This window comes from Catharus ustulatus, chromosome 1, assembly GCF_009819885.2.
Source record: "Catharus ustulatus isolate bCatUst1 chromosome 1, bCatUst1.pri.v2, whole genome shotgun sequence".
Taxonomy (NCBI): Eukaryota; Metazoa; Chordata; class Aves; order Passeriformes; family Turdidae; genus Catharus; species Catharus ustulatus.
The window spans coordinates 119,849,340-119,877,096 of NC_046221.1; the positions used below are offsets into that span (position 1 = coordinate 119,849,340).

At 39.0% G+C, this 27,757-nt stretch overlaps 1 protein-coding gene across 1 annotated transcript in view; it reads right to left on the minus strand.

Annotated features, from left to right (window-relative positions):
* Positions 1–16,599: 16,599 nt before the first annotated feature.
* Positions 16,600–27,757, minus strand: part of RB1CC1 (RB1 inducible coiled-coil 1) — a 68,532-nt gene continuing 57,374 nt past the window's right edge. Inside the window, exons 20-24 of the mRNA XM_033062566.2 lie at positions 27,499–27,546; positions 23,547–23,605; positions 21,076–21,212; positions 17,907–17,977; positions 16,600–17,568 (exon numbers count right to left, since the gene is read on the minus strand). Coding sequence (XP_032918457.1) covers positions 17,491–17,568; positions 17,907–17,977; positions 21,076–21,212; positions 23,547–23,605; positions 27,499–27,546 — 393 coding nt within the window. The 3' untranslated portion in view covers positions 16,600–17,490. The remainder of the gene's footprint in view (positions 17,569–17,906; positions 17,978–21,075; positions 21,213–23,546; positions 23,606–27,498; positions 27,547–27,757) is intronic.

A 27,757-nucleotide genomic window follows, 5' to 3' on the forward strand; every position in this document is an offset into this window, starting at 1 on the left:
TTTGTTCACTTTCAGTTACAATATTCATTTATTTATTTGCAGATTTTACTCATTATTGTGTACAAGCATTATTCAACGAAGCATTCAAGCGATAATGATGTACTTGAATTCTACAGTTAGGAAGTGAGGTGATTAAATAAATTTAATGTGATTAAATGGTTAATTGTGAAGAATATAGTTTGAATATATTCTGTGTATGACAGTGAATATCATTTAATATTTCCAACAACTTTGTGACACAAGACAAACAAAATCTCTCTAACATGCACTCAGAACAGTGCCTACAGCTTTCTGAAGAGATTTGTATTTCCAGCTCACCGAAGACCTCTGACACGGCATAGAGAACTTCTCACTTTCATCTTCACCAACAGGACATATTTCTGCTCCACTGGGAACATTGCATTTGCCATTTGCCATTGCAGGGCAGGTACTTCCACTACACATAGCTGCACAGTTTTCTTAGGAAGTGATAGAGAGAACCTTCCCACCTATTCTGCCTCTTCTTTGGAGGATACACCATCCAGTGCCCGAGCCCCTCAAAATGCTATATCTAAAAGGGATGGAAGGGGTGGGAGCCATGCCCATGCTCTGCACTGACTGGGCATTGGATGGGGAACAGGGAAGCAGTCTTGGAGCTCTGTGCACTATCTTGAAATCTCTGGCTCTAATCCTGCTTACCATTGCCAATATTACATCACTGCACTAGGACAGTCAGACCAGTTTTCAAGCTGCCATTGAACTAGAGGACAACTGAGTTCAACTTTCCCACCTGTGCTATTTATATGCAGGATGTTCAGGAAGTGTGTGCTGCACACTGCTCTATTTCTGACCAAAACATATGCTTTCAAGGCAGCCTACAACCACATACAGCTTAGAAATGCAGTGTGGTAGGGGGGGAAAAGTTCTTACATAAGCTCCAGCATCACCTCCTGTAATACCGATAGAATTTGCCCTAAAGGCTAGTGATAGTGAGCTCAGAGGTATCAAAAGCGGGTTCAACAATCCAAGGAATGTGCCTGAGCAGCCTATTTCCATGATTACCCGTTCTGCTCTGTAATGTCTTTCTTACATGGGAAGATGCTCTAACGGTTTAACTTCATCTCACTGGAATGTGTTTTGCAAATGTTTTAATAAGTTATGACCCTACTTGTCTATGCAATGCAGTTCCTCAAATACCTCAGCTGTTCCTTTCAGCTGTTTAAGCTGCAAATTCCATAACGGCTGTGATGTTTAGGAAAAAGGGAAGTTTATATCTTGCTAAATAGGGCTATTGCTACCCCAGAGATAAATTCTCTGGATGGAATAATATCTGAGAAAACTTTTTTTTTTTTTTTAGGCATATTTATTATCTTTCATGGGTTCTAGGAACCTCTCACACTGTACTGGGTATTTTCCACCTCCCACAGTAGAAGTGTCACAGGAGATGTTGCCTGTTTGGAGATCTCAGCATATCTGGCATCTACAGTAGCTGCAAAGATGCTCACAGAGGAGCACACTACCTCCCACTCAACTGTTCCTTCCCAGCACTGGCATGGTGTTCCACTAAAGCTCAAATCCCAAGGTGTGGGAAGCTTTGCCATTCATTGGCTGTCAAGAAGCCCGTCATTAAATGAACCCTGAATATTACCTACACTATCAAAATAATTAGGCAAACATTTTACTTAACAAAACCAGAGCAGAAAAAGATCAAAAGGCTAAATATAGCCTCAAATATAATTAAGTGGAAGAAAAGCCAAACAATAAACCCAGCTTATCATGTTCATCACATCTCAACAAGGCCAGCATCAAGAGACTGATAAATCATTTTGCCATCATATCTAATAGGACTTAGGGGGAAACCACCTCCTGGGAGGTTTGTCAGTCATGTGAGCGCTGAAACTTAAAAGTCACTTTTTATCAGTGTTCAGCTTGCTCAGCACATCAGTTCTGGTTACTGCTTTTGAATACAATAGAGGCTAATTTTAAAAATATTCCAACTTCTAACATTTCTAAGTAAATACTTCAGTATGATGTCTATACATTCAACACAATGTGAGCACCTTTAGCTATTTCCTCCCCTGGGAACAGAGCCAATGCAGATCTGCCCTAGAGACCTAGAAATAGTTTGAAGTCCACTCTCAGGACTGGCAGTCAGCTCTGGGACTTCTAGTCACAGATCTGGAGGTTATACAAACATCAAAGGAGAGTGGGCAAAGACACGCAGCAGACACAGGAACCGAACCACATGTCCCTCCTGAGAGATGGGGAGCCTCTGCCCTTGGAAGTGCCTCTGATTTGTCTGGCTGGTAGATGGTTTTGAATGTACATTAGATTGCCACAGACAGAAAAAAACCCCAACCAAACACAAACTAACATCTTACATACTTCTAGAGTCCAATCTATGCAAGACAGTCAAAAAACAGCAATAGGATACAAAGACCTCCAGGAAGGGAATAGTCTTTCCTGCTCAGCATAGGCCGGAAGACACAGGATCCCTCAGCCATTTTTTGAGTGTAACATACACTCCAGGCCCTCTCTAAAGTACCCTGGGCCAGCAACCAGCAAAACTAAAACCTCAGCTGGAAAATAAGCCACGTGCATTGGATTTAGAAGTCAGGAACATTTTTTTGTTGTTGTTCTTATTTTTAGAAGGTAGGATTAACCACTACTACAAATACTTATGAATTAGTGGGAGCCTTGACATCAAGACTGAGTGTCCTTGTGGAAGACAGAGTCATGTTTTAAGCTATTTTTATTTAGGCAAGTTGAGTTGAGTTCTGTCCTAATAGAGAAAAAATATAATGGCCTGTAGAGTGCCAAACAAAGGCCAAATTATGTGAGCTAAGCAGTTTTCTGACTTAACTGCTACAAAATTTAAAAATACATACATAATTAAGTATGAAAATACTCATTAGGACAGCAGCAAGAGAAGTCAACTCTTGCTTTTCCTGCATATGGAAGAATTCCTCATGCTTGCTGAAAACAGTTATTCTAAAACCTTTCCTTAACTCTGTACAAAGAGATCAGTCTAAAAAAACCCTATTATTTATGCTTTTCACGATCTACTTTTTAACACAAGGACTTCTATTGAATTACTAAAAATAAATTAATCTTTATCCATAATTGAGACACTTTGTCATCACAAAGATTACTCTAAGGACATAAATTCTGGCTGATGTTCACTGCTCAATGGCAGTTTTTGTTTCCGAAGGTACTTCATCTAATTATGTCATAGTGGAAGACAGCTCTAAAGGGTCAGTTTCCAAAATAGTTATCTAGATGTTTAAGATCGTTATAATGAATGTACACTTGTTTAGTCTCACAACATAATGCCAAGAGTTTTTTGCATGACTGTTTTATTTTTCCCAAGATAAATTACCATCAGCATTTTTCCTCCCTCTTTTTTTTTTTCTTTCCCTCTTTCAACACCTTTCTTCAAGTAACAGATGTGCAAGATGATTTTTAAGAACATATTTGGAAAAAAATGTAACATTTTTTTTCAGAGACAAGATTAGATTTTTATTCTTTTTAATTTTTGAAAAATTAAACATTTAAATTAGGTAAAACAGATAACTTTAATAAAATTCCAAAAGGCACCAAGAGTATTTTTATTTTGGCGCATTTATTTCTTTGTAGGTGGTTGTTGATTCCTTTTATTTTACAAATGTTGGAGAAAGGCTGCTGCACCATTTTTCTAACCAAGCTGCATGATCTTGCAACATCTCCCATGGTGTGTTTAGTATCCAGGACTGCCTGAATTCTTGCAGAACACTCCATATCAGTTAACAGACAGCCTTGTCCATGGCATTAGATGTTAGAGCAGTCAAAGGTTTCTCTCAGCAAGACACTGATAGAAACAATTCTTACTAAAGATAAGGCTTCTAATGAATAATGAAAAAATAAAAATCAAAGTAAATTTAATCAGTCGTCTTTTGGCACATATTTCCTGTCACAGATAACTTTTTCCTAATTTGGAAAACAATATTTCAAAGCAACAGCTGGTTTTTTATTAGTTTCATAACTTCATGGGAATTTCCCACAATGGTGGTTGTGATATTCAGACTTATAAAGCATCAAAAAAATTTGCTGTTCTCACAGATGCCCATCCAGTTGTGACTCCTTTCTCAAAGAATAATCTCTATCTTTCTCCCACTAACAAAGAAACAGTTGTGTAAACTTAAAAATTCCTACTATACGCAAAAAGAGACCAAAAAATTGAAGATAAATCTATGCCTCCTAAAAACTGACAAAAAGCATCCCAAATTCTGATTTGTTAGGATCAGTCTTCTAAATTCAGATTATAGGTGATGTTTCGCTTTGGCCTGGATTTGTGGGTCTTTCTTTAAACAGCACTGGTCTGCCATCAGGAGACGTTATATCAATTTCATATGGCATCACTGGGCCTCAAAGCAAGAGAGATGCTTTCCTTCTGCAGGACAGAAGATCTGGCACTTTAAATTCACTTTCTTGTGTGTCTTGAAGTAATTTAATCCTCTATTTGCCCTTCTCTGAAGACAATCTTGTAAAAAAGGAAGGTATCTTATTTGTAAACACTGTTATCAGAAAGCACCACCTTTCTCTCTCATCCATCATGTTACTGCCACAATGTCAGCTGCTGGCATCCTAAAAAAAAAAAAGGATTGATTGGTCCTTCTTTTTTTTTTTTTTATTTCTAACCACTGTTTGACACTTCACTGTTGGAGGAACGGCAGATAGGTAGGTTCCTAACACAGTAATTCTGGGGTTTCCTTTAAACAAATCAGAAAATGGAAAAAAAATCCTTGAGGGTACAGATCCTAGATCTTTGAAGGCTGTAGAAATTTTCTTCCCCCCATTACTTTGGGATGAGAAGTCCCAAAGGAATCATGCATCTAAGCCTGAACTTCTCTGCAAAACCCTGTACTTCATGCTCAAACTGTGACTCACTACAAATATGAGATTACCTTTCATCTGAAGTCTTTGTGATGTTTCTCTGTAGTAGGTAACCCTGCACCAAAGCCTAAACAAGGGTAATGGTACAAGAAATCAAGGGTCAAAGTGTAAGGCAAGGGCCTATTTTTCCCCACAAACCAGCCAGCATAACATTGATCTTTCCTAAGCCACCAGCCTGGGGTTTTCTGGCTTATCTTGATCTTCCTTTCTAATGTGTACAGCAGAACCCTGAGCATTTCTTCAGGATGTCTAGCCAAAGCAGCATGTGGGAAGAACTCCTCAAACCTCTGAAGAGGTCAGAGACTCCCATATATTATTTTAATGTATCTTTATGCAACACATGAGGGAAAGTCTCTGCTCTGGAAATACAGTCCCATGCAGGCTCAGATGTCTTTATTAATTACTCCATATATTTGTACCTTGGGAACAGTGAGGATTATGGGAACTCTCTTCCATGCTAGCAAACCAGAGATGCTGGGGAAATGGGGACTCATTGGAATACTCACTGAAGCACTGGGAGCCTTCAGAAATCATCCCCCATCTTCAGCACAGGCAAAAAGCAGCACAGCCTGCACTGAGCAGTGCTAGAGCTGCGTACATGGCTGATATGCCCAGGATGTCATCTCTCCAGCTGTGTGGAAGCACACTGCAGCAGATGTCACCCAGTCCCCAAAGCTCCACTGGCTCACCCCGGGATCCCAGTCACCACTGCCCTGACTTCTCCCAGCAGTCTGTATCCAGCCACCTCCTCCTAATTCTCCTTTTGGAAAAATGAATGAGAGTTTCCTTCCTCCTTCAAACAAAATATTTAAGTTGTGAATCTCCAGGATCATTCTAGAATCTGTATCACATTGCTAATGTTTACCTCAAACTTGAATAGCATCATTTCCACTCTGGTATTTCTCACAAGTACTGCAGTTTTTCCAAGCAGCTAATGCCATGAATAATCAATTTTCACTTTTACCCTGAAGACAACATTTTTTTTCTTGCTTCTATTAAAAGGAAGTTTTAATAGTTTCCTGAAACCAAGCAGCCCTTTTCTTCTTAAATTTGCCATCAGAGAGTCACTTAAAGTGTGAAGTCTTCAGGTCAGAAGCAAACCATCAGCAGATGACCTTAGCTGCCTGGCATGTCACTGCCTGTTTTCTTCTTTCACCGTTCAGCACTTTGGGGTAGCAAGTGATACTATTTCTTCAAGGTAAAAATAATCAATATATATTCTCTCACAGAACCAAATAACAGAGATGAGAAATCAGGAGACAAGGAAAAAAAATGAAGCCTAAGAAGTTGGAAAAAATCTCAAATGGAGAATAGGAAAAATATGCTGAGCAACTGCAGACTTGTAAGGTCTGGTTTATATGAAACAGGGACCTGGAGAAGCAACTCAACTAAGACCCTTATTTCCACCTACCTAAAAGGGATACAGAGAAGTGATTGGAATTATGAGTAACAGCTCTTAAGAAGTCAAACTAGAGTATAGTACAACAGCATTACTTTTCCTTAAGAAAATATCTTTGAAGTACAGGAATATGTTGTTATTTATTCTTAGGAAAGCATTTTCTAGTCCTATAGCCAGCAAGTTATTTATCCATTGTTTGTAGTTCTCCCCTTCGGATTTGCTCCAAAACTTGTATTTCTCAAAAAGCTATGGGTTTTCTCCTTCCAAATCACAAAGAGTGTGTAGACCCATGCTCCCCTTATAATTCTTGTTATATAACTTTTGTAATAGAATATATTTTCACTCATAAGTCAAAATTTCAACTCGGTGGAAAGAGATGAAACAGAGGTTAAACTAATTCCTTGCAGGAAATTACTATTTTTTAATGTTCATCTTCAACACATGCAACTTTTAAAAGCAGACCTAGAGGAAGTTGGTCAATGGAAGAACTAATCTCAAGTCAGACAGAAACAGACAAGGGGAACTATCAGCTTTACATTAAGTCCATCCAAAAAATCATGGAGTAACACAGCTATCCACACAGTAATGCTCTTTTCATGTCACATAACCTATACAGAAACATATGTTAGAGCCAGGTTCAGGTATATTGCCTTAGTCAAAAAATGAAGCACAGAAGGAAGAAAGCAGGGAACTCCATTGAAGGGGCTTCCACATTTGTTCTCTACTTTTACTGAGCACCAAAACCAGAAGTTGTCTCAAACCCATAAAATAACTGTTTAACTACCCTGCATACATAAGAGGATGCAGTTCAAAAAAAGAGAATTTTATATTTTAAAATAAGAAAGCACCTAATTCTATTTAAAAATTATTTTAAACATTACTTATGTCGAAGAATTGCATGAGAATAACAGCATGCTTTTTCTTTTGCTTTTCATTGAAGTTACCCACAGATTTTGCATTATAAAAAGACTCTTGGATTCTTGGGATTTAAAACAGTAACTTACCACAAATCATTTCTGCATTCAAAAATTTAATAATAGGCCTCCCCTGAGGTGGAATTTCGTTCCCCCCCCCCCCCACATCTAGACAGGTTTTCAAATGAAAATAACTACTAAATCAACTCCTTCCACTTTCACGTGAAGCATAATCACATGTTTGTTTCAAAAGGAGCAACTAAACATGCAGAAATGGAAGTGCTACCATTGCTCTCTCATTTATCTAGTAACTGTGCTCATAGACTTTAAAAAATATTCTCTCGGAAAGAACTCAACAGAGGTTATGCAACAGTGACAGACATCATCCTGTTGAAACTACTCAGCTATTTTAGGAAGCTAAAATGTGGAGACTGTACCTTCTGGAGGTGTGTCAAGGATATGGAAATGCCACAACCACAAATCATTGGAACTGAGTATTGTATGGTTGGGAAATGTCAGACCTCACAGAGTAGCCAACTGCCTTTTTGAGTGGTCTCATAAATCTCCACCTCTTGCAGCATCACACTTTGTAGGAAAGAGGGTGAGCTTTCAACAGTGTCCTGGGTTTACTTTCTTCCAGAACAACATGTGCAGAACTGCTTTGCCAGTGATCCTGCAGAAGACCTGCTTCAGGGTTAAACTTCAAGAACAGTTTCAGAAATTACTTTTAGTTCCCCTGGCCAAGGCTCTAAAACCTGTGCTAAAATGTTTTTTCCATTTGGGTACAACTTTCTGGGATTAATGTTAAGAGGAATCACAGGAAGCTTCTGGTACAGCTATTTCAACCCCCCTCCTCTTCCTGATGTTGTGTTCCTCACCCCTACATCCAGGGTCAGAACAGCCACAGAAGCCTGGATCAATGTGAGGAAAGACCTGCAGCAAATCAGTGTCCTAAAGAACCTGCCTGTGACCTTGTGCTGTATGATCACAGGCCATTGTCAGCATCAGAGTTCTGATCCCAAGGAGGTCCACTGCTCCTGAGCACACATCCAACATCCACTCCCTCCTTTGTGACACATTTACTGAACATGCAAAGTAAAGCCATAAAGGAAAACAACATCCAGCCCATTGCAAACAACTCAGTTTCTGCAGAAATTCCCCAAGAAAAAAAAAAAAATCGCACCAACCCAGAGAAATCATTAAACAAGTTAAATATAACAAATTAAACAAGCTAAATATAACAAATTTGGAGAAACTGGAAACATAAAGGGCAGGTGAGGAATATTTATGAAAGGTGATGCAAATTCTGTGGCAAGTAGAAAGGAAAAAGTTACCAGTGAAGATGGTTATCAAACTCTAAAGGATATTCTTTTATCACTAGTCAAAATGTAAAGTTCAGCAAATGAGAAATGTGGCAATTAATCCAACTGAGTAGATTAGTAATTTTTCTCACCTCAACTTTTAAATCAAGTTTCCAAGAACATCTACTGGGTGATGACAGAACAACCCCTTCTTTACATTCCCTTCCTATTAATTTATGCTTAGAAGTACAAGACATACTTTTCAGACATATTTTCCTTACAATAAAAATAATACTTCCTAGTATAATTTTGGTTCTCTGTATCAATATCGAGGATGCTTGAACAAAAATTTCTATAGTTAGGAAAAAAAATCAAATTATGCACTGAACATCTGAATAGGTTTATGACTTCATCCTCTACAGCTGTTGTAGGAAGCAAGGATGGAACAGACAATGCCATTTCTAAAATGTTGATTTTTGTCTCAAAATTTGATTGCCAGTGAAATTACAGAATTATCCAAGCTAGGCTGAGAGTCTGTGACATCCCAAAATGTTCCTGCAGAATAAACTGTTATAGCCTGTTGTTTAAAACAAAAGATATAATAGATGTATTGATTTCAGTTCCTTGAGAAACACAAAACCAATAAATAAGACACTGTCTAATAGGTAAAGGAACACAACATAATAAAATAAGTTGGTTGAAAAGTTTAAAATGCACTTATTTTTGAATAGTTAAAGAAAATTAGACTATTTACTATCTCACCTTCTCATAGTTTCTAACCTATCCATTAAAATATTTGTTGTAAGAATGTTTTGTAGGCAAGAGAGTGGTGCTGCCAATGCCTACAAAACAGCTACTCCTGTGCACAGAAAGCACTGCCCTTTTGATGGATAATTCTTGCAGTTCAGGAGAAAAACCCTAACAACCCAAGGAAACCCCAAAAACTAAGACCCCTTGGAGAAAGCTATTTAATCAATGGCTCAGCAGTCAGAAGTGAGGTGTCTTCCCTCAAGAGCAGATGCCCCCTTTCATGCCAGACCACACTGTGTTGAGATTTTCCAAAAAAGAACTTTGTACTACACACTAACCAACCAGCTCCAGCACCAGCGCTGCAAAGCTTCTGCACAACATTTTTTTGGTCACCACTGAATAGGTTAAATTACTTACGTGCAATGGAAAATGTGATTCATCTACTCAATGAGATGAACACATTTGCTTCATTTAACCATAGAGGGATACAGGGAATGGACTTGAGCTGTCAGTTGTAAGTTCCTCTTACTGAAGCGTTGGGAAGAGGACAAGCAACACTAAAAAGGCAGAAGAGGAAAGATTAAAATATACAGTCCAAAGGCACCATGTAAGAATTAAGGCTCATCCTGTGCAGTATTGGGTGATAACTTCAACAAAATTTCTCAAGATGATTTTTAGGTGACAATAGAAACAAAAACTGAAAGTTCAAGATGACCCTATTGTAGCTTAGCAGAGATATAATTCAGCAGATGGAGAAGCACTGAGATTGATTTTTTTCCTCTTACTTCTAAAAAAACACATTATGAAAGTTTTATAACAAGTTGAATAATGCAGATCTCTAGACAGAAATCAAATCAAAGTCCACAAAAAATAAATCACCATTTTCAGGTACACAATTGCAAAAAGTTGATTTTTTGTGTATTAGGTCTGAGTCAAAGAAAAGCACTAAGTATGTGATTTAACAGATACACCACACTACAGCTGTGTGTCTTGCATTAATATGGAAAACAGTTTTACAGAGTAAGAACCAACCCACACAGATACCGACACATAGTTTCCAGAGGCGCCTGAGAATCTTAAGTATCAAACAGGGCAGAGAAGTAAGGCTGTAAGTTTTACATGAAGTGTCATATGCCTTTGAACACACTGCTTTACCTTCTTGCTTACATAATGGAGAGAGCAAAATGGTGAGAGCACAGGATGTGAAAACACAAAACTACTATGGTCTGAAAGAGCAGCCCAAGTATCTCAAATTGGTCACCCTGGTTGTCCAGTACCAAAAATAAGTAAATTATGTGGAGAAACTCAGGTCTTACGTAAGAGACACATAGCAAGCATTCTGCTCAGAAATTGCCACCATAAAAAGGACAAGAATGTAATCATATGTTCAAAGCAAGGTTTTGATGAGCAACTGAGAACAGATGTGGAACCACAAGCACAGGAAAAGAGCACCTAATTAACTAATTGAAAAGTGCATCCTCAGGCATATAAAATCCAAGTTTGACAAGCAGTCATAATCTGACATTTCTCAATTTTTCAGTGCTCAGAAATTGCCAAAATTGAAGCATATGCCACCACAGCATATACACACTTATTGTAATCATACACAGATTTGTGGAATATTCTGGATTGGCAGGATCTTTCTAAAGGATATCTAGTCCAACCCCCACACAATGTAAGTGGACATCTTCAACTAGATCAGGCTGCTCAAAGCCCCATCCAGTCTGACACTGAATGTCTGCAGGGCATGCACCACCTCTCTGGGCAACCTATTCCAGTGTTCCGTCATCCTCATCATAAAACATTGTTTTTATCTGGCCCCTCTTTTAGTGTAAAACCATTAGCAGTCACCCTATCCTATTCCTAGGTTCCAAAGATCTGCTGTTCCAGAGTAGCAACACTGTTCTATTGTTATTCTACTGTTAAATTGGAATTTTTTTTTTTTCAAACTCTACAATGTAGTGCTGGGAGGTCAACAGAAGAATATTTAATTGCACTAATCATATCTGTGCAAAATATTTGAGCTTCCAAAAATTCACTTCTAAGTAAGAGCTACAAACACAAGGAATAGAAATATTCTTAGTATTACATGGTCTAAAATTAAAAGAGAATATTTTACTGCTTAGTTGTTTTGTTGATCAAATACTTTTAGAAATACAATCACTGAAAAATTACTCCAGTCCAATTCAAGAAATTGTGGTATATACCAAAAAAGGCTGTAATATATACCAAAAAAGGCTATTTCTAACTTACAGCCTTTTAAAAGCAGACAGTTGGTTTTAGTCAGCTGATTTCAATTGAAAAGAAATAGCTTTTTTTTCTGTAGTTATATAAAAAAGTATCTTCTGAAGCTTAAAAAGCTATCCATTCTAAAAAAGTACCACTTGTTATTTACAATCTTCAGTACTGTAGTCAATATAACCTTTTTCTACCATTTTAATTCCAACAGAGCAAGAATGTTTTGATTATATGTAGCTCATAGCTCTGTACCTAATCTTCACTAGAAAATAAAAATGAGGCATTACTTATTTTATAAAATTTTTCTGCACCTTGAATTCTCCCAGCACATGTAAGTAACGCAAAGTTGGTGCCTGTTGCAGTATTTGCTAAAGCTGCGTGCACAAGCACGCATTCACGCGTTCAGAATAGCAGATCTCATGTAGAGATCTGGGGCAGAAACCCAATTTACTAATCTGTGCACGGCGAAAAAAAGTTCTTCGTTAACACCCTTTTGCAAACACTACAAATTTTTTACTAGGAAGTAAGAAACTAGCTCCTCCCACAGCAGAAAGAAAATCTGCTACTAAGTAATTTTGCCTAAAAAGTCAGACAGAGAATTTCAGTCCAAGAAGCTAAAGTCAAGAAAAGGAAAGCAAGGATGCTGCCCACGATAATTTCAGAAAACTGAAACAGAAAACCAGGAGAATTTAAAAACTACTCAAATGACAATAGCAGTTTCAACTCAGCTTGCAAAGGACTAAATTGAATGTTGTGAACCTTCAATTGCCAAATTAATTGCAAACTTAAGACCTTTATTAAAAACATCCCAGGATTCCAGCCACAGCAGAGCTGGGCAAGAGAACCTCAGAAGGTTCCTTACAACCTTAACTGTTTTATAAATCTGATGCTGCTTGAGAGCATCAACATCAAACTCAATTCTTAGTCAGTATTTGGAGTCTGGGGACTAGACTTTCCCATGCTACTCAATATTTTATGTGGATGTTGTTAATATGAGTGAGTGTTAATAGAGTGAGTGCTAAAGGAAGTAACTGTTTACTCTTTATCATTTATCATCGCTGCTTCAGGACTGCAGAATGGTGTGTAAAGTGAGCTAAAGACATCAGTGACCTTAAAATACAGCACTGAGATAGATCACTGAAGTTTAAAAGGTTTGAGAAGGCAAGGAAGTTCATTTAATAGAGAATGCTCCAACTCTGAAATTATTAATTTGACACCTACGCAGTAATTCCCTGCATTGCAATTGATTAATGAAAAAATTATAGGAATGAAACAGCACTCCAAAATACTAATCAATTTTTGCCATAGCTGCTTGCAGCCAATCTGGCTTCTAGCTAAACTCCACAAAACAAGGGTGCAGTGTAGATCACAAAGAAAACTAGCACTGCAAAAAAGGCACATAAAATTCTGCAGAGGGCAGACTTCCCAGTTCTACTATGTAACATAGGTAACTTAGGGAAAAGTGCATGCTTCAGTGTAAAAATGGTCCTGCTCAGACAGCCTTAAGATTCAAACGCAACACAGCTGAATTCTAAACAGCACAAACTCCTGACAGGAGACCAACTGCAGAGCAGTGCAAAATCTGATATGCTTCTCAGTATTCAAATGGATATAGCTTTCCAGGAACATTGGAAAAAATCCCTTTTAAATTATCACATCCTTTCTGTGTTAAGTCTGCAGGACAGCATTTGCTTTCAATCAATGTTCTCTACCATTCATTTTCCTTTCGACAGTTCAGAAAAATAAGTTTCCTCTCTCCAAAGCCAGACTTTTGAATAAACATGTATTAGCAGTAGCACAAGAGGCTTTTATTTTTAGTATTTGCTAAGTTTCCAACATGCTGCTCCACAAAAGAATTAGGGAAATTTGAGATCATCAAATTTATCCTCCAACTCCCCCCCATCCCTCCTGACCATGCTCCTCATCCAAATTATATAGCTATACACAAAGTTTTATTATGGAGCAAGATGAAGCACATAGGTGGTACATAACAAACATACTTTCAAGAACTAGTAAGGCTGTGACATACAAAAAAAATGTAAACTACATTTTTCTCAATGACTGTTCAGAATCATTACTGAATACATTAGGAGTTTGTTTGACAGAATTTCCATTTTGAATATACATAAGGATTATAAAATGAAACACATGACAAATATTCCTAAAACCCAAAGCCACTGCTGTTTATTTATATTTTAAAAATATGATGTCATGTAACAATAACAGATACATCCTGGCATCCTTTTAAGTGGCAGATATCAGCAGGGAAGGAGTTTTTCTTCCCTCATAGTTTGCATTACAGCACTTTATTTTAACCAATTTATTTAGGTGCTTCCCAAGTTCACTTTCATATATTGTTCATGTGTTACTAAGTTATATAAACCTCAGTCATGTCTTTTTATCTTAAACTAGAAATCAAGCCAACTTTCATAGTATCATAAATCATCACTGCTACTGTCCATATATAAGCTTAAAAGTATGTATTTTTAATCTAGGCAACAGTTAAACGAGACCAGAAAATTTAGCTGTTTTTATAGACAAAGATAAAGGAATTTCTGAGGTTTTTTGGCAAGGAGGTCAATTCTCAGCACAAGTTCTGTACTCACCTCACTTCAGCACTCAGGGCACCATCTCAGAGCCTGCAACAAATGAGCTTCATGGTATTTCATCAACACAAAGCAGAAAGACAAACCTTAGAGCTTAATGACTCACAATATAAGAAAAATGCTTATTTTTAATGCCCTAAAAGGGGTGCCACTTGTACATAGTCTGTCATATAGGGCCATTGTCAAATTAGCAGTTTTATCCAACTTGGAAGAACTTTACTGACAACATATCCTTTCCTCCATGGAGAAAATTCTAGGCACCATTTTACTTATCTTTGATGTAGACTATTCAATAACAAAAGAATGCGGTCTTATGTTATAGAATTGGACTACCCGTTAATACACAGATTCATTGCAGTTACTCAAGGAATAACTGCCCTCCCCAGACATGGAAGGATTTGCCTCTTAGCAAAGCCTGATGGTTTCCAAGAGACAACTAATCCCTGGAAGACTCAACATTCACAGCAGTAACATCTGAGGCTGGGAAAGTTTTGTCAAGGGGTAAAAGACATGGAGGCTTTTCAACGTTTGGCATAATAAAATAAATGAATTATGCTATGTGTGCAACTTTTTACACTTGTGACTCAGTTGACTTAAAGAACAAGACTGCACCAAATTGCAGACAGAACTGAATTCCCATTTAACGGAAGATGAAAAATTCAATTACAGTAATTTCACGATTATAAGCCACACTGAGTATAAGCCACACTTCCAGGTGTCGACAACTTTTCGTTCTTTGTCCATACATAAGCTGCACCTGATTATAAGCCGCACATTACAATACAGAGTGTGATAAAAGGTATCTATTCTATCACCATCTGTTGAGGGTGGGGGCAGTGATCCTTATCTCAACGGCAGATATTCTGCTAATGGGCCATCCATTGAAATCAGGCAAGCCATTGCTCTTTATCTTTTCACAACCCATCCTTCCTCCAGCGAGTCATTTTCTGCTAATGGCCCATTCAGTCCCACTGTGTGACTGATAAAATTACTGCATCCCATTGGAAGCTGCTCCAGCCAAGGGGAAGAACCCAACATTTCTTACCAAGATAAAAATAGAGGTTTTGGGACACTAAGAGAGCCCCTTTCTCCACTGGACTCCAGAGGAAAACTGGATTTCTCCACATCACCACTGGACCTCCAGAGGGAAACTGCACCTTGTACAGGAGCACTGCTTCAACTGAATCACATCTGTCACCGCAGGAGGATGCAGCCACCATTTAATGGGACTGCTACCAACACCCTGCCTGACGGGGTGTCAGGTTGTACTCTGACTTTGTCAGGGTTTGGAGTTTGTTTCTTTGTAGTACTGTATTTCTATTTTAATTTCCCTAGAAAAGAACTGTTATTCCTAATTCCCATATCTTTGCCTGAAAGCCCCTTAATTTCAAAATAATAATAATTTGGAGGGTGGGGGTTTACATTCTCCATTTCAAAGAGAAGTTCCTGCCTTTCTCAGCAGATACCTGTCCTCCGAACTAAAACAGCAACTTTTTGTACTTTGTCCGTATATAAGCCGCACTTTGGGTTCGGACCAAAATTTTGGTCAAAATGGTGTGGCTTATAATCGTGAAATTACTGTATTAAAAAAATTGCATAATGGGTTGTTGCTTTGGCTTGTTTTTTTATGCATTAAACTTGTCCTGCAGATCTATGCTATTTACACATTTGACACTGGGCAGTACTCAATTATGGTAACGAAATTCTTGAAGAACAATACACATTTGAAAACTAATTTTAAAAATTCAGTACATCAACTAGTAAATTAAACAACTAGATAAAAATACAACTTGATGAAATGACATTCTGTTTTCCACAGATCGTCTCAGATTTATTTAATCAAAGATATGATACAGTTACAAGCCCATGCATTTCATAAAAATCTGAACTTAAAATTATTATGGAACAAAATTTTAAATAAACATACACATGTTTCTGGATATTCTGGACTGATTAGTCTAGAGAAATATTATTTGCAACATATGAGCAGAAGCACTGAGATTTTCAGTGGTCGTTTCTTTTTCCTTCCTCTTTCACTCCACACCTGAAGATAAATCACAGCTGAATAATTCTATGGATTGAATCCTAGGCATAAACTCATAGTTGAACTCATAATTTTACTTCCTACTGGCTACATATTTATAGTACATCCCTTTTATACTGTTATTAAAAATAAAATAAATAAGTCTACATTTAAAAAATGTAGGCAGTATCACTACTAAAAATGTCCTTTATCCATTTAATATACAGACAAAATTAAAATTTCTGTCTAGTTAAATTCATTTTTATGGTAATTACAAGATTACAAGGTAATTCTTGTAATTCCCAAATGCTTTTGAAAATTACTACCTCTCAAAGAAAATTTGGGTATTTCTATGAAATGAAACTGATGGAGAAATCACAGAGAAGATGCAACAGATTAACATGAAATAAATATTGGAAATAGTATTTTTTAAAGGCACACAAATACTTCAAACACATACAGTTTCAAATCTTTATTGTTTTAAAATTCTACATGTCTTTTACAATTACAATAATTTGTTACTTAAATGACTCTTGTATGGTTAATGTACAATGAGTTTTTTCCTGAAACTCAACCATGAAATACAATTTCATCAATATGATTTTTCTAAATAGATTAATACAAGACTTCTGTTTTCTTGGGAAGAACAAGTGCTCTGACTTGAATAAACGGCACAGGTGTCTTCCCTTCAGAATCTGTGTGATCAATCCATCGAAAGTGCTTTTGAAGATTGCAGATCTAACTGTGACTGATTTTCAAAATCAGTCCATCAAATTACAAGGGTTTTTTAACATTAAAGAGCATTTTCATGTAATGAAACAAGCTGCAGTAGTTATTTTTATTCATCTACTGAGGCAAACTCATGTTGAAGAAAAATTATATGATTATCTGCATGCAATGAACACCCTCTTTAAATAGTTGATGAATTTTACACATATAAAGAATCTGTTAAAGAGTGCAAGTACTTTGATAATGATTTCACAAAAGGACATATGCTGGTAATAATGGTAACTAACATTTAACATCTAAATACAAGCTAATGTATATTTAACAGGCAATTAACACATGGCAAACAAACCATGTTTCATGTGGTTGCCCTTCGAGAAAATGAACTCATTTGGTCCACACTCTTAAAGTTATCTGGGTAAAAAAATCGAAGCAGTTAGGGCCAGAGTTTTTGATGAATTTCTAAAATGTCACCTGTTAAAAAGTAAAAGCAGTACATCAATGACGTATCTTGTCACATGACCTCAGTATAAAAAGATGGCCTGGTATTTGGAGCGATGAACGAGCACTGAAGGACAAGTCAAAAAAGAATAGAGACAGAATGAACTAAAACTTCGCTGTGTTATACTTTCTTGTTCCATGGTACTGCTTTCACTCTGTAGAATTTTGTACCCAAAGGAACTTTGAATCTGTTTTGTGCCTACAAAAAAGGAATAAAAAAATTAAAATGTGGAATTATTCTACTGGTTTTTGTATTTTTAAGCTCAAACTGATTCCCACTACTCAGTATTCAGGAGAACCTTACAAATCTGGCAAGGCTCTAGATAGTGAGGATGCAAATAACCCAACCCACTGCTCATTCAACTCTTCTGGCTCCCCAAATCTTGCTATTCACTGACTCAAAAGAAAACCATGAATAGCAGAACTTGGGGCAATTTTCATCTAACTTCTTCTGCAGAGAGAATTTTTCACAACTTTTAAAAATACTGTCTCCCTTCTCTATTAATCACAAATGATTTCTCATTACTATTTTCTTACCTTTTTTGCCTGGCAATATTCCTTTTCCATCACTTTTCCTAGCACCCAAGGTCTCCTAGATGCACCCGATGCTAGAGAGAAAAATATATTTAATATTTTGGATAAACAACTACAAGTACCAGGATATTACATTATATTTGCATTAAAAGTAGAATTTTTATTCTCAGTTTAAATAAACAAACATTAAGTAAGATCAGGTTTAAATGCAACATTTTGGTGGTCCTTAGAATAATAATTTGAAGTACCTAGGCTAATACCCTTTTTAACCTATCACAAATACAATTACTGTTCTGAATTTGACTTTCTCTACTTCTCTAATGCAGGAATACAATCAAGACATGGCTTCCTGAAGCACTGAGACAGTGACAAATGTGTCCCTCAGGTAACTGGTAAGTTTTTATACTTGTTTTAAGTGCAGTTTTCTCAGATTTGAGATTACTCTGTTCAGCAATTGGTAAGGACTAGAGCAAGCTAAGTCTATTTGAAAACAGACAGGTCAGTGAATTAGGTACTTGCAGTAATACAAATTGACATGGCTTAGACATTATATATGTAAAAAAAAACAGTAAGAAAAGTTGACTGTGTTTTACACAGCTATGTATGCACTACTAATGCCACAGTTCAGAATATATTACACCTGGAATCAAGACAGGTATTTTACTTATGTTTCACAGATGACACATGGGACAGATCCTTCAGAAAACTCGGAATCCAGTTAGGGCTTAGTGGTCTTCCGGAGAATACACAATTACTCAAGATCTATCATCTTTCATCCGAACTGCAATCTACAAGTGAGTTTGCTCAGGGAAATTATTTGACAGCTTGTGACATGCCATAACAGAGGCTTTCACTGATAAGTTAAAATTACAGTAATTTCACGAATACAAGCCGCAGCAATTAGACAAAAATTTTGGTGGAAACCCGGAAGTGCGGCTAATATTTGGGTGCGGCTAATCTATGGACAAAAATGTGATATCTGCCCTTACCTAGTATCATACCAGTCCAGTCCCGAGCCGAAACACTTTGAAATCCATGGTTTCCCGTTGTTCCGACGATGAACCAATCAGAGAACAGCTTATTGCCTGCCTGTAGATGGCGGCGTTACTGAGGGGCGGGGGTTGTTATCGGGGTGAGTTACCTCGGCGAGTTACCTCGGCAGTTCGATAAAAGTGTGTGATATTTCTCTGTACTTTTTAAAGTGTTTTCAGTCTTGTGCGGCTGCAGGGCTGGCTGGGCTTGCAGGGAGAGGGCTGAGGGAGCTGCTAGGCTCGCAGGGAGAAGGATGAAGCGGCTGCTCGCCCTGCTGGGAGAGGGGTAGAGCAGCCGCTCGCCGTGCTGGGAGAGGGGTAGAGCAGTCACTCGCCGTGCTGGGAGAGGGCTGGGGGGGGGCCGCTCAGCTCACAGGGGGAGGGGCAGAGCAGCCGCTCGCCCTGCTGGGAGAGGGGTAGAGCAACCTCTCGCCCTGCTGGGAGAGGGGTAGAGCAGCCGCTCGCCCTGCTGGGAGAGGGGTAGAGCAACCGCTCGCCCTGCTGGGAGAGGGGTAGAGCAACCGCTCGCCCTGCTGGGAGAGGGGTAGAGCAGCCGCTCGCCCTGCTGGGAGAGGGGTAGAGCAGCCGCTCGCCCTGCTGGGAGAGGGGTAGAGCAGCCGCTCGCCGTGCTGGGAGAGGGGTAGAGCAACCGCTCGCCCTGCTGGGAGAGGGGTAGAGCAGTCACTCGCCGTGCTGGGAGAGGGCTGGGGGGGGGCCGCTCAGCTCACAGGGAGAGGGGCAGAGCAACCGCTCGCCCTGCTGGGAGAGGGGGTAGAGCAGTTGCTCGCCCTGCTGGGAGAGGGGTAGAGCAACCGCTCGCCCTGCTGGGAGAGGGGTAGAGCAACCTCTCGCCCTGCTGGGAGAGGGGTAGAGCAACCGCTCGCCCTGCTGGGAGAGGGGTAGAGCAGTCGCTCGCCCTGCTGGGAGAGGGCTGGGGGGGGCCGCTCAGCTCACAGGGGGAGGGGCAGAGCAGCCGCTCGCCCTGCTGGGACAGGGCTGGGGGGGGCCGCTCACCCGTGGGGCTGAGCGGGGTGTCTGTGCCAGCACGGAGATGTGGCTCCGCTCGGAGCTCAGCCCGCGTGGCTGAGCGGCTGTTTAAAGGCAACGCAGATCCATTGGGAATGCTCGCAAAATGACCACACTATTGTTCCTGTCTTTTTCGGCTTGTAAATAAAGGGTGTGTCTTTTTTCACTTGGAAACAATGTTTTCGAGGTCGGCAGTAAGCCAGTAAGCCCCGGCGATCCCGCGATTGTGTTACTAAATGACAACTTTGTGAAAGTTCGCAGCGAACTAAATTGCGGCTAATATTCCGGGAGCGGCTTATCTATTAACAAAGGCAACAATGTTGGCAACACACCGGATATGCGGCTTATAGTCCGTGCGGCTTGTATTCGTGAATTTACTGTAATTCACATTTTCTTTTGATGCATATTCTTAGACATTTTTACAAAGTTGAGAATACAGGTGGGTTTGCAAAAAGCCATGATAGTTTAAAGACTTTTCCATAAATCCACTTCATGTAGTTCATGGTTTAGTGAAAATCATTACTTTTCCCTCATTTAAAAATATTTCAATTTAGCTAATTTAGATAGCTGTCAAAAAAAAAAGCCAACAAAAAAACTTGAAAATTAAGGGAGGAAAAAAAGTAAATGTGAACATAAACAAAGAAAAACAAAAAGTCTTCTCTGAAAATTTATAATAAATACCATTTTAATTTGGTGGAAAAACTATGACCAAAAATATTGCTTGCAAATTCCCATATACTGTCGTCTACATTTTTTCATCTATTATTTATAGTGAGTAGTTAAAATAGCCTGGTGGGAATGTTAACATACTCTCTGTGTGTATCAAATTGGCACATTCTCCCTTTTTTTTTTTTTTTAAAGCTTACTTTGAAGATGCAGATATTTTCCCCATTTTCCAAGAGATTAACATCTATATAAATTTTTAATTTAAAATGTTCAGCTTTGAAAAATATTTTGCATCAGAACAAGTAGCAAAAGCTACAAAGATAGCTGACAACTATTACATGCTTCTTGCATTTATCACATACACACTTATAAAAATCATTTAGTGTTAGAAAGTTAAGAGTGTTAGCTGTAAGAGGAGATAATAATTAGAAAAAAAATCTGACACTTACCACACTCACCTGGTTTGAGATCCAATGCAGCAAGGGACTCTGAGTGCAAGAAATACAAGGTTGGACTAACAGTAAACAACACGTAGTTGTCATGCCTTTCATCCAAGATAATGAGAACCAAATCGCCAACCTGAAAACTGGGGGAAAAAAATAAAATCACAGAACTTAACTCAAAAAAGCACAGAAGCTTAAAACTACATTATTTACACTACATTTCCCCTCCCATGTATTGCATGAGAAAGTTGAACAGCAGCAGACATTTCCACTTCCTACATTAACTCATATACAGTAATTTCACGATTACAAGCCGCACCGTTTTGACTAAAATTTTGCTTCCACCCTGGAAATGCAGCTTACACTCAGGGGCAGGTAATATGTGAATAATTTTCCAACATTTCCAACCCCGGAAGTGCCAGCCAGGGTGCGGAGTCAAGCACCAGCCAGTAAAACCAGGTTTTACGCGATTATTACAAATTGGTTACTCTGTTTCACAGCGGGTGGAGCCAGGCTTTGTGCCGGCAGCGTGGGGCAGGGGGGAAGGCGGGGGACTCCCTCCTGCCGCCACCACCGCGGGTGCTGGCAGGCTCCGTGCCCCCCTGCCACCGTGGGGCAGCGCTGGGCTGAGGCGAGCGAGCCCAGCGGCAGCTGGCCCTGAGCAGCCCTGCTGAGCGGCAGCCCCGAGTGGGCCGAGCCCTCACGTCCCGAGCCGAGCCAGTAAACCCCGCCCCCCTGATCCCACGGTTCTGTTACTATTTGGCAACTTTGTTGCACGTGGGTCCTCGCTGCGGCTTATAATTGGGTGCGGCTTGTGTATGAACAAAGAACAAAATGTTGCTGACACCTGGAGATGCGGCTTATAGTCAGTGCAGCTTGTAATCGTGAAATTAATGTACATCTATTTTCTGAAGTCAGCAAGTCAACAAGTGTTTTTGAAATGTTCTACACCCATCAACTCAGATTGTTTTTCTCAAAAGAACTGTCAGTTTTGCTTTAAAAGATAAATCAGAAGTACCTAACTAAATGCTAATTTTTCAATTTTGTATTATTTTTATTCACCAGTACTTAAGGTAACCATCATTGTGTAGTAGTGTTTACAAACATTCTCAAACATTCTTTTGTTGTTTTAAACTGAAGCAAATTCGAACACAGAAAAATACAGGAAAACATTTGCGCAGCTTTCAGTCTTAAAATTTTAAGCACACAAGACAAAGAAGGGATAAAGCGTTCATCTTTGATCAAATGATCAAAGGTCAAAAAACCACTGTGGCAACTGTACAAAAAAAAAATGTTTTAAAACTCTGCTTCTTCCTGACACAAGAGTAACATAAGAAGCCAAGTTCTCATTACTCATTTCAGTAACAGAATTCAAAGAACTTCTGTCTCCAAACTTCTTGTTCCATGGTGTAAAGTATTGGAAGTAGATTATTTACCCATTAATGAAGTCTATAATAGCTACAAATTAAGCATTAGATCACAAGAAAGCTCTAAGAATAAATATTACTACTCCTCTGGGGACGACGGAGGAAGTGCAAAGAAAATGAAAAACTTTTCTGGAGGAGGAGACTACAGATACACAGACAGTTAATTGAGTAAAACTAGAGAAAATTAGCTCATCATCCTTAAAGTTCATTTTTAGTTTAAATAAACAATACTCCAAGCTTTTCTGCCTGGACTTAACTTTGAAGACAGACTATATTGACTTAAAAACATCTCTACTGATTAATTCTTTCACATCATCTTCCTCCTCAAATACCAAGACACTGGCAACAATTTTCAGATGCTAGAGGGGAAAAAATTATACTTTGCCTGCTGATCTTGTTGCAGCAAAAATGGAAATTGGTTTAATTCAGAAAACATTAGCAGAAAAATCTGTCCAGGTTTTCTGTCTCAAAAGATTTTTTCTATTACTGAAATAATTTATAAGCCAAATATTAATTAAGAAGTTGTCTGTAGCTTTCACATTTTACAAGAATACTTCTTTTCCAGCAACAATTCTACATGCAGCTGCTAACAGATTGATAATACAAAATGTTTGTATATGATAATTCAAAATGTTTGTGTTAATTTTATTTCATTCTGTTAGAGTAAGACAGGAACTTCAAAAACTTCAGGAAGGTATGCAGCACGATGCATATACAGGACAAACAGATTTCCTTTTTCTTAGCATGACTTCAAGATTAAAGATAAACAAAAAGGTAACCTAAAAAAAGCCTCAGAATTCTAGAAATCCCATGAAGGACAGAATTCAAGAAAGGCACAGAGTTCAAAAAGGCCATTTTATTGTTTATAAAAAGGTTTTATAAAATTTGATTTATGCTCAACTGTGATTGCTCAATAGCTGATGCATAAATCACTATAATTTAGCCATCTTTTCACCACAGAGAAAGAACAGAAGAACTGTAGCATTAACTATACATTTATTTTATTGAAAGCATATCCATCTGTTTATATGAAAATTAACATGTACTTACTCTCTAATTGCTATTTTTTCAGAATGTCTTGAGGATACTGATGACATGCTTTGGGACATCTATAAAAAAAGAGAAAAGCTATAAAGTATGGCAAGTTGTGATGAAATGAAATGTAGGTAAGACTACATCAAGATGGATTTTCATTGATGTCAAAGAGTGCCTAGTCTTGCAGATTTTACATTCACTCAGAAAACCCACTATACTTTTGTTTGGTTGTTTGTGATTTTGTTTTTTATTACTGTACTTTTTTTTAATAGCTACCTTTGGTTATAAAAGTTCCTGCATAACTAACTTCTTCCTCATTATTCAAAACTGGGAAGGGCTTTTCATATCAGTGCCAGTGCAGATTTATTCTGGGCATACAGAAGACCTATGACAAAACTGTCCATTCTAACAGAGAAGGCACTGGCACTAGAAAAGGCTGATGGTAGAACACCAGAGATTAAATATTTATTACAATTAAACTCTAGATGTTGAGCTCAACATAGTCTCTCAATTTTTCTAAACTGTCACCAAATCTAAAGTTTATTGTAATCAACGGGGCAGCACTCCCTGGAGCAAAACTGGAGACAGATTTACTACGAACAAACAAAGGTTCAATTCTGTAAGGTTTTGGATGCAAGAATTATCTCTTACATGCATATTTGCCTTTAACTCTGTTTAAATTAATTGCATACTAGCACATGAATCAACTTCAATAAGACACACTAGACCTAAAAATAAATATAAGTGCACACAAAGTTTCTGTAACAACTATGATAACAAGAAATGACAATGGGTAATTAATGCTACTTCTATCTCTAAAGGAATACTGATCCCACATGCTGGGGAAGCTGTTCAGATGTAAATGTATCAGTTCCATTACCCTCTGGTAACCTCCTTACACAAGACAATTCATAACTGCTCCACAGAAACTCTGACTGGAGGTCTTGCAGATTTTCCATCCATTCCCACTTCCTGGACCATTTATACATGCTATTCAAATCTAGATTGCTCACACTTGAAGATTAGCATGTGATTTTTCAGCTGTAACTCAAATATTGTTCCCTACAGTAAATTTCCTTCCTATTGTCAATGTTGCCCCCTGCCTTCCCCAGAGGCAGTACCAGCCTCTGTCTCCATATGAGTTTGATGCCTATTCACAGCTTGTTTTCTTAATTTCTTCAAAGAACGGGTCCAAATTGAATGCAGCATATCACAGAAAGCTCTCAAATTCTGATGACACTTTCAGCAGTTTTCTTCACACGATCCAACTTTAGAGTTATTTTTTTAAGGTTACCTTTCTTGAAAAAGTTGCAGCTAGCATGAAATTTGTCAAATTTGCTCAGACTGTTCACCGAATTGTTTGAGAGTTCCCCTCAAATACCCAGAGGAAATTTTTTTTTGTTATTTTTTCAAACTGGAATAAGTGTTAAATGAAAACACAAAATAGCTTGACTTCTGCATTTTTCCTTAATTTCTAACTCCAAGAAAAACAGAACAAATTAGAGTGTTGAGAATAATTACAGTAATTTCATGACCATAAGGCGCACCGGACTATAAGGTGCACCCCCCGGGAGTCGGCAAAATTCGCAACTTTGTAGATCAAATAAGGCGCACCAGACTATAGAGTGCACTTTTTTTTGCAGCGAGGCTCCGCCCCCAGCTCCCTCCACGCGGTTGTTGGATGAGGCCCAGCCTCAACCCGGCAGCCATTGGCCCCCGGGTCCACCTGTACCCGGCAGGGGCGGTGCCGCAGGCCCCCAGGCCCGCCTGTATCCGGCGGGGCCAGAGCATGGCCGCCACCCCTCCGTGCTGCCTCTCCGGGGTCGGGCTATGGCCGCCGCCCCTCCGTGCGACCTCCACGGGGCCGGGGGGTGCCTGTGTAGGGGTTGTGCCGCCTCCACAGAGCCAGAGGGCGCCTCTGGAGGGGCCGTGCTGCCTCCACAGGGCAAGGGCATGCCTCTGGAGGGGCGGCTCCGCCTGCACGGGGCTGGGGAATGCCTCTGGAGGGGTCGTGCTGCCTCCACGGGGCTGGGGGGGGTGCCTGTGTAGGGACTGTGCCGCCTCCATGGGGCCAGGGGGTGCCTGTGGAGCAGCCGTGCCGCCTCCACAGGGCCGGGGGGTGCCTGTGGAGGGGCGGCTCCACAGGGTCGGGGTGCGCCTCTGGAGGGGTAGCTCCGCCTCCACGGGGCCAGGGCGTGCCTCTGGAAGAGTGGCTCCGCCTGCACGGGACCAGGGCGTGCCTCTGGAAGAGTGGCTCCGCCTCCACGGGGCCAGGGCGTGCCTCTGGATGGGCGGCTCCGCCTCCACGGGACCGGGGTGTGCCCACTGCCACTCTGCCCCGCCTCCACCTGGCAGCCATGGCCCTGCCGGCTTCCCCCGTGGCTCGCAGCTCTCACTTCCGGGTAGGCAAATTTTTTGTCCATCAGATAAGGCGCACCGGACTATAAGGCGCACTTCTGGGTTCTGGGGAAAATTTTAGTCAAAAGGGTGCACCTTATAGTCGTGAAATTACTGTATATTAAAACCTAGTAAGGAATGTTTTATGAGTACAATCGCAATAGCCTTTATAAAGAAAAATGGTTGCCCTTCTCAGCAATTAATTTACTGTAACAAAAATCCTGTAATAACATTCAAAGTATTAAAAGGAGTTCCTTTTTGTTCATTGTAGGAATAACCCCAAAGTTCTTCTGCAAAAGCCAGTGACCTATGAAGATTTACTTTTTCAAACAGAATGCCTTCTGAGCGCCTTATCTAAAGTACCTCAATTGAAATAAACATTGGTATTTAAGTGTTGATGTATCTTTCAATTTTAGAAGTGCATTTAAAAGGAGGGGGAGAGAGAAAGAAGTATGACGAGACAAGTAATAAACTTATCTATGTAAAAACTCATTTTATAAACAAGGAATTGAAAAGATATGAAGTTCCTGTACCCATTTGGAAATCAAATTTGAATCACTTTAGAGATCAATCAATGAACCACCAATTTCTCCTACATGGCTTTGGATTAATCATAACAAGAATAATCTATTTATCTTGTACACAGTGTTTCTTCCATTTTATTTTACTCTAATATAACAGATCAACAGTTTGATTCAGGAAATCTACAGACAAGTTTAGAAAACTGTCTGGGTGTATTTTAAGTGTTATTTTAAAATCTACACTTGAATAAATTCTGTGTACTTCACTGACATTGTGAATTAAAAATAATCCTTTAAAAATTATACTTGTAGATCTCTTGCAATCCTTTCTTACACCTGGTATGAAGTGGAACTTCCCACAACAGAGATAAATCAGTTACTATCAAACTTCTAGGTTTCTTCACCTGTCACTTAAAGGTGATCTCCATAGCCAGTCCTACTGAAGGATGTACCCATTTCCTATACACACAGGAATTTTTTTAAGACTTAAAACTGAAACCTGCTAGCAAGGATAAAGGGAATAAATAAAAGGACAAGAATTTAGTACAGGAATCAAGGGCTCTCTGTCAATAAATTACTTTTCCTTCCATAGGCCTTTACTGTATTTGAGCATTTCATACAGTGGCTGCCTGCATTTCCAGCTACTAGGCAGCATTACAGTTTCACTCACACCTTACAAAGCTGGCAGGTGCAGTTTTCCCAAAACAATCTGTAAGTTATTGTTAACACTCGTTTAAAGTGCAGGCATATTTATATTCTTGTAAACTGGCCTTCAAGCTACTGCTGCTGAACTTTGAGTCATGGTGCCCTGGAAATGGTCTGTGGTCTTTGGGAAGAAGTCACTCTCCAGTCCTGTGAATCTTTTTCCATGAGAAGACTAAGCACAGGTACCCCTGGAAGGTTATCGGGTTACCTATTTACCACTTGCTTAATCCTTAAAATATTTTTAAAATAAAAAAAAAAAAATCTTAGATTTTAACAAACTTAACATTTTTAAGCTTTTCTTACTTATCCATGAGGCTTAAAAAATGGATTGCACAAATACTTACCAATCTTTGATTTAATCTCTTATTTTCCTCTTCTTTCAACTGCAAAGTCTACAAAAAAATCTTAATTTGATTAACTGGATATTACACTTTATACAGTACAAATATTTTTTAAAAGTTCTGTTATGACTGGAGCCCTACTTGTACAATACTACATCTTTCAGTTCTAAAACAATTATCAAAATATCTTTTCAACAAAGATATGCAAACCCCCCCTTGAAGTCTAGTAATTGTCCTAGTGCTACAAACCCCACTGCTAAGA